Source organism: Mustela nigripes, chromosome 13 (genome assembly GCF_022355385.1).
Source record: "Mustela nigripes isolate SB6536 chromosome 13, MUSNIG.SB6536, whole genome shotgun sequence".
In the NCBI taxonomy this organism is placed as follows: domain Eukaryota; kingdom Metazoa; phylum Chordata; class Mammalia; order Carnivora; family Mustelidae; genus Mustela; species Mustela nigripes.
The window spans coordinates 97413013-97427181 of NC_081569.1; the positions used below are offsets into that span (position 1 = coordinate 97413013).

Below are 14169 nucleotides of genomic sequence, written 5' to 3' on the forward strand. Positions count from 1 at the left end.
TTATTTATTTGTTTATTGTAAAGATTTTATCTATTTGAGAGAAAAGAGCAGTGGGAAGGGGCAGAGGGAGAGAGAGACAGAGAGAGAAGGAGACTCCGTGCTAAGCAGGTAGCCTGATGCAGGGCTGGATCCCAGGACCTAGGGATCAGGACCTGAGCTGAAGGCAGATGCTTAACCGACTGAGCCACCCAGGCACTCTTCTCTAAGGCTTTTTTTTTTTCTCCAGTGTTCCAAGATTTATTGTTTATGCACCACACCCAGTGCTCCAAGTAATCCGCACCCTCCTTAATATCCACCACCAGGCTTACCCAACCCCCCACACCCCCCTTCCAAATCCCTTAGTTTGTTTCTCAGAGTCCACAGTCTCTCGTGGTTCATCTCCCACTCCGACTTCCCCCCTTCACTTTTCCTTTCCTTCTCCTAATGTCCTCCATGTTATTCCTTATGTTCCATAAGTAAGTGAAACCATATAATTGACTTTCTCTGTTTGACTTATTTCACTCAGCATAATCTCCTCCAGTCCTGTCCATGTTGATAGAAAAGTTGGGTATTCATCCTTTCTGATGGAGGCATAATATTCCATTATATATATGGACCATATCTTCTTTATCCATTCGTCTGTTGAAGGGCATCTTGGCTCTTTCCACAGTTTGACAACTGTGGCCATTGCTGCTATGAACATTCGGGTACAGATGGCCCTTCTTTTCACTGCATCTCTATCTTTGGGGTAAATACCCAGTAGTGCAATTGCAGGGTCATAGGGTAGCTCTATTTTTAATTTCTTAAGGAATCTCTACACTGTTTTCCAAAGTGGCATTCCAACTTGCATTCCCACCAACAGTGTAAGAGGGTTCCCCTTTCTCCACATCCTCTCCAACACTTGTTGTTTACTGTCTTGTTAATTTTGGCCATTCTAACTGGTGTAAGGTGGTATCTCAATGTGGTTTCGATTAGAATCTCCCTGATGGCTAATGATTGATAAAAGTTTTTCAAGTGTCTGTTAGCCATTTGTATGTCTTCTTTGGAGAAATGTCTGTTCATGTCTTCTGCCCATTTTTTGACATAAGTATCTGTTTTTTGAATGTCGAGTTTGAGAAGTTCTTTATAGATCTTGGCTATCAGCCCTTTGTACTGTAATTTGCAAATATCTTCTCCCATTCTGTGGGTTGCTTCTTTGTTTTGTTGACTGTTGCCCTTGCCCTGCAGAAGCTTTTTATCTTGATGAAATCCCAAAAGTTCATTTTTGCTTTTGTTTCCTTTGCCTTTGGAGACATGTCTTGAAAGAAGTTGCTGTGGCCAGAAATGACTCCGATTTGCTTAGGAAATGTTGAAAAAGAAAAACAAAGCTGGGGGCATCATGTCACCTAATTTCAATGTTTACTACAAAGACAGAATGGTACTGGCAGAAAAACAGACACATAGATCAATGCAACAGAGTAGAGAGTCCAGAAACGGACCTGCAACTCTATGGTCAAATAATCTTCAACAAAGCAGGAAAAAATATCCAGCGGAAAAAAGACAGTTTCTTCAATAAATGGTGTGGGAAAATTGGACAACTATGTATAGAATGAAACTCTCTAAAGCTTTAAACACACAGTGCCAACCTGCCCTCTGGGACAGGCTGTTCCAGCAATATACTGATAATTTCCTCTGACAATATTAGGTTTTAGAACGTCTAATCAAAGTAACACTCTTAAAGTAAAAAGTCATCAAAACATGGTTATATTACCCTTCTCCAAAACCATCCTGTAAGTATCAATTTATTGGTTTGCTAACTTGGTCATTCCATAAATATTAGGGATGTACCAAGTGCCAAAAATTAGGCTAGAAGATACTGGGGATACACAGGGGAAGAAGGCACAGCATTTGCCCTTGATGGTTTTATAGTTTCCCTTGCAAATGGGGTATGTAATAGAAACAATCCCAGAAGATGTGACAGACGCCAGAGAAAGGAACTCCTGACTCTCCTCAGTGTCAGCTAAAACAGCTCCCACAGAGGGGGTCATATTTGAGCTGTAGCTGAAGGACAAGCAGAGTTTGCGAGGCTGAGTCCACAAGGAACGGCAACACAGACTGAAAACCCATGTCTTGCTTGAAGCTCAGAATTCCAAGGATTCTGTGGGGATGGTGTCATGTTTTATTCAACAAACTGGTAAGAAATGGGACTGTGGAGAGACAGAAGTCTTGTGTCCCCTTCTGGGACCACATCCGTAAGCTTTGGGGAGCGATTACAGGATTTTATGTAGAGGACTGGCATGATCTCCTTCGTATTTTATAAATTTGTACTTAGAAATAGAATAAAGTGAGGCACCTTAGTGGCTCCGTCATTAAACGTCTGCTTTTGGCTCAGGTCATGATTGCTGTGTCCTGGGATCGAGCCCCTTATCAGGCTCTCTGCTCAGCAGGGAGCCTGCTTCTCCCTCTCCAGCTCCCTCATGCTTGTGTTCCCACTCTCGCTCTCTCTATCATAAATAAATAAAATCTTTAAAGAAAATAGAAATAGAATAAAGTGATCACAGGACACTTTTCAGGCAAGTGTACCACCCCAAGCAGGACCCCTCCTGACCCCACACTGAGAAAACATTAACAAACCACTCTTTGTTGATATTGTTTCATGGATCACACATGAGACTGAAGGAAAACAGCAGTCCTCTGACCTCTAGGGTATCAGATCAACAAGTCACAGCACCTCAGACCTGCAAGTCCCCTCAACTCTACCGGCTCCAAAACTCTCATTTTTGCAGGTGAGAACGCCAGGGAACAACTTGCCAAAGGTCACACACAGGATGCCGACCCACTTTTACTGGGAATGTGTTTACGAAGTGTTATTCTATGTTATATCCTTCTATAAGGATGAGATTTCTCAGCTGGAAAACAAAATGTTCCTATGAATTTCAAAATCATTGGTTGATACAGTTTAACGACATTTATTCCTTAACAATGACAAGCAAAAATTTGAAATAGTCTTTAAAATAGATTGGAGTATTGCCAAATATTCTGTATAATGGAAAATAACTTCTATTTTTTTAAGATTTTATTCATTTATTTGAGAGAGAGAGAGAGAATGAGCAGGGGAGGGGCAGAGGGAGAAAAGGGTGCTCTACGTGGGGTTCAGTCCCAGGACCATGCGATCATAGTATGGGCTGAAGGCAGACACTTAGCCGACTGAGCCACCCAGGGGCCCCAGTAATGTCTAGTTTTGCAACAAACTAACCAATAAAGAAAAAATCTTGAAACTTCAAAATAAATGAATATAATCTGGCTTAGAATAAATCTTATTCTTCAAGTTTGCTCATTCATTAGCATTCCTCAGGTCAGTCTTATATTGATAAACCATGGCACGTGTTCATTTGGAAATGCTGCTTGTACTTAAACCAACACATATCTAGTGGTCTTCCCCTTCCCTAACCCACCTCCATATTAAAGCATTTTCTATTTCCTGGAACATATATAACATATACAACATATAACATATATAACACACATATATAACATATAACATATATAGCATATACATACATTTATAACATATATAGCACTAGCTGATGGAGTTAAAGAAAAAATCTGCTTTCAAAACTCTAATCATTCCTTGTCCAGTCTTTTTTTTTTCCTTTTGCACAAACTCTATACCAAAAAGAAGAACAGACTTCCACTTTCAGTCCCCCACTAATCTGTGTTTCCAAGTGATTCAATCTAACATGATTAATCAAACGTCCTGCAATATCTCCCTAGTACCAAAGACCCAGAAGAATTCATACTAATAGGCTTAACTGAAGTGTCAGTTGCAAGCTGTCAAAAGAACAAATATCAACATGCTAAATGTTTTCTCCCTTGAACATAATTTCTCCGTATCAATGACTTTCTGAAGGGAAGTGTCTGTTCTCTTGGCTCTCTTTGGCTGTGTAAATTAACACCAAAAGCCTGTGCCATGGTCACTTACAAACCACAAGCCACTTTAATCCCATTTGCCTGGATATCACGGTTGATCATGTAGGTACCACCACGTGGCAAAGAGCAAGCCCTTGGTCAGGGCTTGAAGACATTGTTGAAAGAGCCACAGCCTCTAGACTCCAGAGTGTGAATGTGAGCAGGAACGGGGTGCCACTTTCCCACTCTGATATCCAACACCACTCTGCATATTGTTGCCAGCCAAAGCGGGGCTCCCAGGCGCCCAGCAAAAGGAGAACTATTTGCCATTCAACTCGAAGGCCACCTCCTCCAGGAAGTCATCTTTGACTGACCCGCTTGGAGTTACATCTTCCAGGGCCTGCTAATCATTCTAGCAATTGGCCCCAAGGATAGTTGCATCACTTGACCTGAGGCAGAGTTTTCCAATGGACTTTATATATGCAGATGCCTTCTTCTAGGACTTTCTTCTCAAGTGGCTACAGAGGTTGAGAAAAGCCTGTAGCCAGACTTCCTATTTCAAATTTTTCCCCTCTATCACATGCTATGTACACATACCTTCCCAAATCCACCTTGTGAGACTCATCTGCAAGGCAAAACGAAGCCAGCATAGAGGAGTCGAGAGAGAAAAAATGCACCACCCATGGTGTTCTGCCTTTAAAACACCCAGCCAAGGAGGGGTAGGTGGGCACCGAAATCTAACCTGTGCTCTGCTCACTCTGGTGAGGGGCTACCTTCCACCAGAGGAAAGGACACACACACCCTTTTTTTGCAGACAAAGGCTCTGTCTGCTCACCAAGCCTTCTTGTAATGTCTGTGCTACAGATAAGATCATCAGAGCCTCCAGGATTTCACCATCCTTCCCAGGCTCAGCCACTGCCACAGTCCTTTTCACCTAAGCTTGCCTCAGTGGGTTCTGGTCCCTTGTCACCAAAGAATTCCTGACCAATACAGGAGATCAGACGCCTAGATCGTTCTGGGTGAAATGGCATGTTTGCTCTAGCCTTAAACCTCCCCTTGGCTGTTGTCTCTGGACTCATGCTTTGAATCTCCAATCCTTACACTTCCCTAGCCAGGTACGACTAACCAGTAATAGCCTTCTTTTTCTTTTTCAGAGACACAGATAATCTAACAAAGAAATTAAGTTCAATGATTAATGCTGCATTTTCTTCTTGAAAATGAGGACTTAATGATCGCTGTCCCAACCTTTTCAATAACTCTTCTGCTGTCGAGCCCAGCTGTGCAAACATCACCTGCTCCTGCCTGGTCGGCAAAAGGGCCCCTGTTCATCTTCCCTCGTAAATCCCCGTGTGTGCTGCTGTGGTTCGTGTGTAAGGAACGATCACTCACCCTCTTTGGTGTCTGTCCAACTCATGGAGAACTGTGTGGTCACAGTACTCAAACACCAGGTGAAGCTTCCGCTTCTTTCTGAAGACTTCGATGAGGTTCACAAGGTTGGGATGCTTGAGTTGCTGAAAACACAGAAAACAAGGTTTGCCAAGCTGGGTCTGTGACGGATAGCTTTCTCTAATTCCAATCCAAGAAAAAGAGAGCGGTTTGCACTTTAGGGAGTTTCTTGTCTTGGGCTGAAGGAAACTGCAAACAGTATGACCTTACAGCTCCCAAGGAGCTCTTAGCAGCTAGGGAATGATTACAGCCTCACCCAGGTGGCTGGTGAAAGCAGAGAGAGAGAGATGAGAAGTCTGGAAAAGAAAGGAGAATGAAAAATCAGGGGCGATTTTTAGTTAACGCAAACCCATCCTTTAAGGCTCAGATCAAATGTCTCTGTCTAAAGAAGGGTCTCCGGATCTCCTCCCCAGGCTGGTCTGGTGTCCCAGTACATCTCCTAGTCCCTGAAATAGGTCTCCTTGGCAATCCTCTGGAATTACCAAATAATCATTTGACTCTTCCATGTCTTCTGCTGTCAGTAGATACAATAGATGAAACCAGTGAAAATAAGAATCATGACCTCAAGGTTCTCTTATTTCCTCCAAATGATGTGGCTGTACCCCTAGCACAGGGCCTCATGCATAATAGACATTTGACAATTATTTGACAATTATTTGTAAATGAATGAGTAAATCATGTTTCCTAGGTTGATGAAACATTTTATTTTTTTATTTTTATTTTTTTATAGTTTGCATTTTTAAAGATTTTATTTATTTATTTGATAGAGAGAAATCACAAGTAGACAGAGAGGCAGGCAGAGAGAGAGAGAGAGGGAAGCAGGCTCCCTGCTGAGCAGAGAGCCTGATGCGGGACTCGATCCCAAGACCCTGAGATCATGACCTGAGCCGAAGGCAGCGGCTTAATCCACTGAGCCACCCAGGCGCCCCATGATGAAACATTTTAAAACAAAAGAACGAGGAATACTCGCTAAGCCAATGTGCCTGAAGGTGTGTATCTAGAGAAAAAAAAAATAAAAGGTCGGAATCAGGGTTGTGTTGCCAAGGCTAAATCTTGCTCTTAACTTCCTGAACCCTTCTGTTTTCAATCCTGTGGGAAACACGGCAATTAGGCAAATGAATTATTGTGAAGAGAGTCAAAATGAGTAACTTTCTTCAGGGCGTGAAGGCCTTCCAACAGCTGGCTAAGAAACAAAAGAGGAAGCCAGACGACATTACCACTGCCTCAATTCTAGCAGTCAAAGCAAAGCACAAGACACCCTCCATGCCCAGATTCTGTCCTGAGGAAGCCCAGGATGAAGGAGCCCAATGGGAGGGAGGCCCAGGCACCCTGGCAGAGCTCAGCCCCCAGCCAAGCCCACCTACACTCAGCTTCAAGAGTAAACCCAGATGGGGCGCCTGGATGGCTCAGTGGATTAAGCCTCTGACTTCGGCTCAGGTCATGATCTCAGGGTCCTGGGATGGAGTCCTGGATCGGGCTCTCTGCTCAGCGGGGAGCCTGCTTCCTCCTCTCTCTCTCTCTGCCTGCCTCTCTGCCTACTTGTGATCTCTGTCTGTCAAATAAATAAATAAAATCTTTAAAAAAAAAAAAAAGAGTAAACCCAGGCAAGGCCTACTGAAGGAACACTCCAGCAAACCGTGGAATTGTGAGAAACAAAAGATTCTCGTCTGGAGTTCCTGAGTGTGGGGGAGGTTATACCGCCATAGAGCAACAGATAACCTGTGCTAGGTCCCAGGGACTACTGGAATCTATAGACACCCACACCCCATTCCCAGAGACCCTGAACTGGTCTTAGGTAGGGGCCAGGCATCTGGTTTTTTTCCTCAGAATTCTCTGGGTGATTCAGTATGTAGCCAGAGGTATTGATCACGTACAAGCAGATATTTCATTAGAGGTAAAAGGTGTTAGGAGAAAAAGTGAAGAAGTGGAACTGCCAGCTGTACCACAGTTGTGCGGGCAAGAAGAGAGGCAGCCAGCAACAGGAATATGGAAGAAGACAGCTATTTTCTGGTTTTCTTTGTAATATCCCTCTGTGTCTTTGACTTGTGAAGTTCCTCCTCTAGATACGATGCTTGATGAAACAAATATAAAACAGCCACGATACTCTATAGGCTGTTAGTCCCATGTGGGCCTTGGAACAGAGGGCCCTCGAAGCTACAAAACCCCACATTTACGGTAACATATCTGGAAACTTCTAGCCTGAGCTAGCATTTTCCAGAATAGTAGAACAGATCTGACCACTGTCTTACACCAAAGAATCGCATTGGCTTAGATGTCTCCAACAGTGAACAACCAGTTTGAGGGGGCTAAGTGGCAGCATGAAGATAGAATTAGCAGAAAACAGAGGCTTCCTTTCAGGCTCTGTAACAGTGCTATCCATAGGTCCAGACTTCAAATCTTAGATTTTTTTTTTTAAGATTTTATTTATTTTTGACAGAGAGAGATTGCAAGAGCGGGAACACAAGCAAGGGAGGAGCTAGAGAGGGAGAAGCAGGCTCCCCGCTGAGCAGGGAGTCCGATGTGGGTCTCTATCCCAGGACCCTGGGATCATGACCTAAGCAGAAAGCAGATGCTTAACTGACTGAGCTACCCAGGCACACCTAAATCTTAGATACTTAAAAAAATTTTTTTGAAGATTTTATTTATTTATTTATTTGAGAGAGAGAGAGCGTGTGCATGTGCACAAGCACAAGCAAGTGGGAGAGTCCCAGGAAGAGAGAGAAGCAGACTCCCCACTGAGCAGGGAGCCCAACATAGGGTTCAATTGCAGGATCCTGGGATCATGACCTGAACTGAAGGCAGACGTTTAACAGACTGAGCCAACCAGGCACCTCCAGATTTTAGGGTCTTTCAGTTTTCTGTGATTCTTTCCCATGTTCCATATGTAGTCCTCACATGTATCTCTAGGCACAAGTACAAATCTATTAGTTGACTACCCAGACCTTTTCCAGATGCCAAGACTGGTGCCTCCATCTTGTCCTGCCCACAACTGCAGGGATCACTGCAGGGCACTGTGGCCTGAGGGTAAAACCCGAAGGCCCTCTCAACTTTGGAAAACCCGAACCCTGGAAACTGTAAGGTATTCTATTCAAATAACCCATAGATTCTTTCCAGTGTGTGGCTGTTGTAAGTAAAGTGTTGATGAATCATTTACTCACTGGTTGACCTTAACTTTGAAGAAGGTTGGCTTCCATTTCCATCCATGGGAGAAGGGGGCTGAAGGGCTACTGTGAGCCCGCCATGCAGAGCGAGCTCAACAATGTCGGGCACCTCTCCATGGAGGATAACTGCTAATATCACTATTGGGAGTTAGAGCTATTTTATTCAGGATGATTTTCTCTATTCAGCATATTCAACAAGTATTTCTTTATTTTAATGCATTAGTTAAAGTCCTAAGGCTATAGAGACAAATAAAGCCAGCCCTGACCCTACCCTCATAGAGCTTAAGAACCTAAGATAGTGAGTAGATATTAAACACGTAATTACAGACACGAGAAATGTCACAAAAAAACAAGGTAAAGGGTGCTGAGTTTGAAGTTGGTGGGTAGTCCAGGGAAGATCTCCTTGAGGAAGTTAGATAGACACCATCTAGAAGCACCAGAAATACAACTTTATGGCTCTAGAGTCGGCCAAATTGTTTTCCAAAAGGATCATACATATTTACAGCTGTCATGAGGAGGAGGAGAGTACTTTTTACCATCCCATGGCCGGCTCTGAGGTTCAGAGACCGTTGAGGTTGATGATGTATATCATCAAATTGCTTCCGGCAACACACATCATGTGACTTTTAAACCACGTGTGTCTCCTAACCCCCTCCATGAGATAACTGATATGTCACTGAAAATGGGCCACTTACTTACTTTTCCACTTATTTTCAGAACAAACTTAATTAAAAATTGGTCACTAAGACCAATTCTACTTGGGCCTTATAAATTATAAATAAATTATTAACTGTCTCTAGGTTGCCAGGATTCTGGGTGACCAGAACACATTCCAGAACAGCAGATATCTGGAACTCATTCCCAGCTAATGTTCATTTATTCGACAAAGATCTACAGAGCACGTGCCCTGTCTCAGGTACTGTTATAGGCACTAGAGTCACACTGTTGAATGGGACGGAAGACTCAGGCATTAAACGAAGTGGCATGAAGAGCTCTACATGTAGATTAAGCTACCTCAGAGGAACTGTTCCTGAGGACGTGGCCTTGAGCTGAGTCCTGGAGGGTGAGAAAGGTCTGACCAGACCAAGGTCAGGAGTGGTGGTAGAGGTGGCTTTCCACAAAGAGAACTGGTGCTGGCCAGAAGGGGATTTAGGCCACTTAAGAACTAAAAGCAGGGGCGCCTGCATGGCTCAGTGGGTTAAGCCTCTGCCTTCAGCTCAGGTCATGATCTCAGGGTCCTGGGATCGAGCCCCGCATCTGGCTCTCTGCTCAGCAGGGAGACTGCTCTCCCCTCCCCCTCTGTCTGCCTCTCTGCCTGTGATCTCTCTCTCTGTCAAATAAATAAAATCTTAAAAAAAAAAAGAACCAAAGCAGGAGCACCTGGGTGGCTTAGTTGTTAAGTGTCTGCCTTCCGCTCGGATCATGATCTCAGGGTCCTGGGATCGAGCCCTGCCTCTTGTTCCCTGCTCAGCGGGGAGACTGCTTCTCCCTCTCCCACTCCCTCTTGCTTATATTGCCTCTCTCACTGTGTCTCTCTTTGTCAAATAAATAACTAAAATCTTCAAAAAAAAAAAGAACTGAAAGACAGTGTGGTTTGAGGGTCAAGTCCATGGAACTGAAGCCAGTTTGACAGTCAGGAGCTCAGTCCTGTAGGACCTTGAGGGCCAGGCTAAGAAATTCACACTATAATCCAAATGTAATGGGAAGCTACTGGAAAGAATTTTAGGAAGATGTGATATGATAATACTACTGGTAAAAAAAATTTTTTTAAGATTTTAGTTATTTATTTGATAGAGAGGGAGCACAAGCAAGGGGAACAGCAGAGGGAAAGGGAGAAACAGGCTCCCCACTGAGCAGGGAGCCCAATGCAGAGCTCGATCTCAGGACTCTGGGATCATGACCTGAGCCAAAGGCAGATGCTTAACCAACAGCCACCCAGGCATCCCCCATTTGGGTTTTTGCAAGCTCACTATAGTGGCTGGATACAGAATGGTTTGGAGGAGGCAATATGGTGAAAGAAGACCAGGGCAGAGCACACTGACAGCTGAGAGACAATGGTGGCTTGAACCGGCAGAGGCAGGGAGATGGTGAGAAAGGCAGATGGGATGGGAGATGTATTTTGTTCTTAGAATATTCAGGATGCGGTAATGGACTGGAGGTGAGGGATGAGGGAGATGAAGGTGTTAAGAATGACCAGAGGATTGTACAAGGGGCAGATGGTGGTGCCATCACTGAGGGGAGGAGCAGGTTTTGGGGAGTATGAAACTACTGTTTTGGGCAGGTTGAGCTGGCAGGGACTCTGAGATATCAAAGCAGAATTGTCAGGTTGGCAGGAGTTGGAGCTGAAGACAAAAGCTGGGGAGTTGGCATGGGCGTAAGTGAAGTCCTGGGTAGATATGAATTGCCAGTACAGCAAGCGAGAAAGGAAAAAGCCCATCGAACCCCAGCACAAGACGTATGGTGAGGAGGAAGGAGAGGACAAAGAAGACAATCCCTCTAGAGAAGAGAGAAGACAGCAGAACATGAAGGATGGGCATATCATGGAAGGAGGAAGTAGCCCTGGTGACAGAGGCTGCTGGAAGATCAGTCCAGGAGCAGGCTTCCCCAGGCGGCTGTGTGACCTCTCTGGAAGCCGAATCAGTGCAGGACTGAGACCAGGAGCCAGGTCCTACGGACTTAGCCTCTCAACCTTCCCCGCTGCTCTCTGTTGACGTCCCCATACCTCGGGGGCAGGACTGTAGTCCTGAAACCAGTTTCCAGTTGGTAGCCTGGAGGGTTTTGTCACAGCTCCAATATTGTAGAAGTCTATGTTCACAAGGGTTTGGCTATTTCTGCTTCAACACTGAATGGGCTTCTTCAGGGACATGCGAAGGAATTAGATGAGAAGAAGTTGGCCACGTGATGGATGTTCACACACTTACTCGACGTGTTTATTACACATACAAGTAATCTTAATCAAACAGGCTAAACTGCCACATCTACTACAACAACATAGTTCAGGGCTCTTTTAATTGTAATTCCTTCCTATTTATGAGTGGATAAAGCCAAAGCCGGAGGCCTGGTCTGATTTGTCTGCATTACGATTCACATTGGTCCAGTTTTATGGCTCTTAGTCCAGCCCCTTTAGTTATTCCATACCTAGAAGGCTGGCCAGCTCACACTCGGATCTAGTTTCTAACGGATAAAGTCACCTCCTTTGTTGATGCTATTTTATTTTGGCTTCCCTTTTGTTTTCTGTTTTGAACACAAGTCTTTCATACTGTGTTACAAAGAGAAGAATCTTCTCTGCCATTAAAAGAAGAACTCCATTTTTGTTAGCTGCATTTAACCTGACCTTTACTTGGTTTACACTGCAGAGCTGAGAAGGCTATGTATGCTTCTTGGTCAGCTCTATCTGGTCATCAGCCCTGTGTTTTCACCGATCACCCATCTGTTGTGATAAGCACAGGCTTCTACATCCTCCAAGGTCAAAGGGTTAGCTTGTTCAGCCACAGCACTTTGAAGAATTTTAAAACCCTGGTCACCAGGATTCTCTTGAAAATGCTGCAGATCTAGTAATATTGGGCCCGTAGTCCCTGCAGCCTCATTGAGCTAGGGCCTCACTAGGCAGCTGCTCCCGGTAGAAGAGGCCAGTGCTCTTAGTGCACCGCAGTTCCCACCACTCCCTATCTCTCCCCAACACTAAAGCCAAGTGAAAGCTGTCCTCCCTCATCACTCTTGCATGATTACTTTTCTTATCTGAGAGTTAAAAGCAAACTATTTAACATACCTGTGTTTCTATCAAAAGTAGAAAAATGTACAAGCAATAGAAATTACTTCAGGAGCCCCTGGGGGTGCTCAGTCAGTTAAGCATCTGCCTTCAGCTCAGGTTATGATCTCAGGGTCCTGGGATTGAGCCCCACCCACACCACACCGGGGCTCATTGCTCAGCAGGGAGTCTCCTTCTTCCTCTCCTTTGCCCCTTCCCCTGCTCATGCTGAGTGGATAAAATCTTAAAAAAAAAAAAAAAATGAAATGACTGCTTATTTTAAGACAAATAAGAAAAGATATATTTATTTACAGAAGGGAAGCATTTCTCCCACCCCTGTCTGGCCTTGCAGGTACCAGGTTTGTGACCTCTACCTTGGGGAGCCCTTGATGGTCACATGTTTCTGGATTAACCAGTATACAGACCATTATATCCATGGTCTCTCCTATCCTTCAAGTGTTCAAAGATTCTTATTCTTTGCAGGGTGATTGGGGGATATTTATCCTGTCTGTGCTGCAGACAAAAGCAACAGACTATTTTCTCAATGATCATATCCCGTTTTCCTTTCAAAAGCATTCTTCTCCCACAACCATGATAAATAATAAAAGAAGAGATTAAATTTTAGAAAGTGGGAGCTGTCTTAGTAAGATGTTTTTTACAGGTCGTTACAATTCTTTTTTTTTTTTTTTTAATTGGGCTTGAACTTTTTTTTTTTAAGATTTTATTTATTTATTTGACAGAGATCACAAGTCGGCAGAGAGGCAGGCAGAGAGAGAGGGGGAAGCCGGCTCCCTGCTGAGCAGAGAGCCTGACGTGGGGCTCTATCCCAGGACTCCGAGATCCAGGTCATTATAATTCTTGAACTTGACTTTAGGTTTTAGTTACAGAGACATATAGTAGGAATTTTTTATCTGCTAACATTCACACATAATGGAGAAAACTGATGCACCTCTCCTTTATAGTAATTAATCTTGAGTACTTCCCAAGGATTCCCAGATCAGCATATTATGACCCTGTCAAGCACGTGGGATCCAGCAAGATTGGAAGCTTGTCCAAACTAAGAAGCAGAGAAAGAATCAAGTTCTTTGTATTTCCTCTCACTCTTCCCTCTCCCTGCAATGAATGCTCTTAAATACATCATGAAACTCAGCGTTAGAATTAACAACAGCAGTACCCAATTTGTTTTTGATTCAGAAAGAAAGCTCTAAATTTCACCTTAACCCCATGTAAGGATTTTCGAAGTACAGGTATGGTCCTGAAGAAATGATGCCACTGAAAAACCTATATAAAAATGTCAGTTCCGGGGCACATGGGTGGCTAAGTCTGCTTCTCCCTCTGTTCCTCACCCTGCACTCTCAAGTAAGTAAAATGGTCTTTATCTTTAAAAAAATTTTTAAAAGGTCAGTTCTAAAAGTAATCCATAGAAGGGTACCTAGGTGGCTCAGTGGGTTAAACTTCTGCCTTTGGCTCAGGTCATGATCTCAGGGTCCTGGGATCAAGCCCCACGTGGGGCTCTCTGCTTGGCGGGGAGCCTGCTTCCCCCTCTCTCTCTACCTGCCTCTCTGCCTACTTGTGATCTCTCCGTCAAATAAATAAAATTTTTTTAAAAAGATAAAATAAAAATAATACCTAGATATAAGGCGATTTCAATTAGAATCCAAAAGGATTTTTTCTGAACTAGGTAAAATGCCTTTTACATTCATACAGAACTACTACTGTTTTAAAATTGCCAAGGAAAAAAAACGGTCATGGCGACTAGTTTTACCAGATGGCAAAATTTTCAATAAAGTGCCTATAATCATTATCATCAGCATCAGCATCATCGTGAATAGGCCAGCAGGCTATGAAGAAATAGAAGCAGTACAGAGTCTAGAACTAAATCCACACATTTATGGAAAATTAACATGACCAGGTAGTACTTCAATACAGTTGAAAACAATGTGCTTT

The 14169-nt window shown here is 43.8% G+C and overlaps 1 protein-coding gene across 1 annotated transcript in view; it reads right to left on the reverse strand.

The window, feature by feature from the left end:
* Positions 1 to 14169, reverse strand: part of CDKL1 (cyclin dependent kinase like 1) — a 52164-nt gene that overhangs the window by 21152 nt on the left and 16843 nt on the right. Inside the window, exon 3 of the mRNA XM_059373157.1 lies at positions 5257 to 5378. Within this exon, the coding sequence (XP_059229140.1) occupies positions 5257 to 5378 (122 nt within the window). The remainder of the gene's footprint in view (positions 1 to 5256; positions 5379 to 14169) is intronic.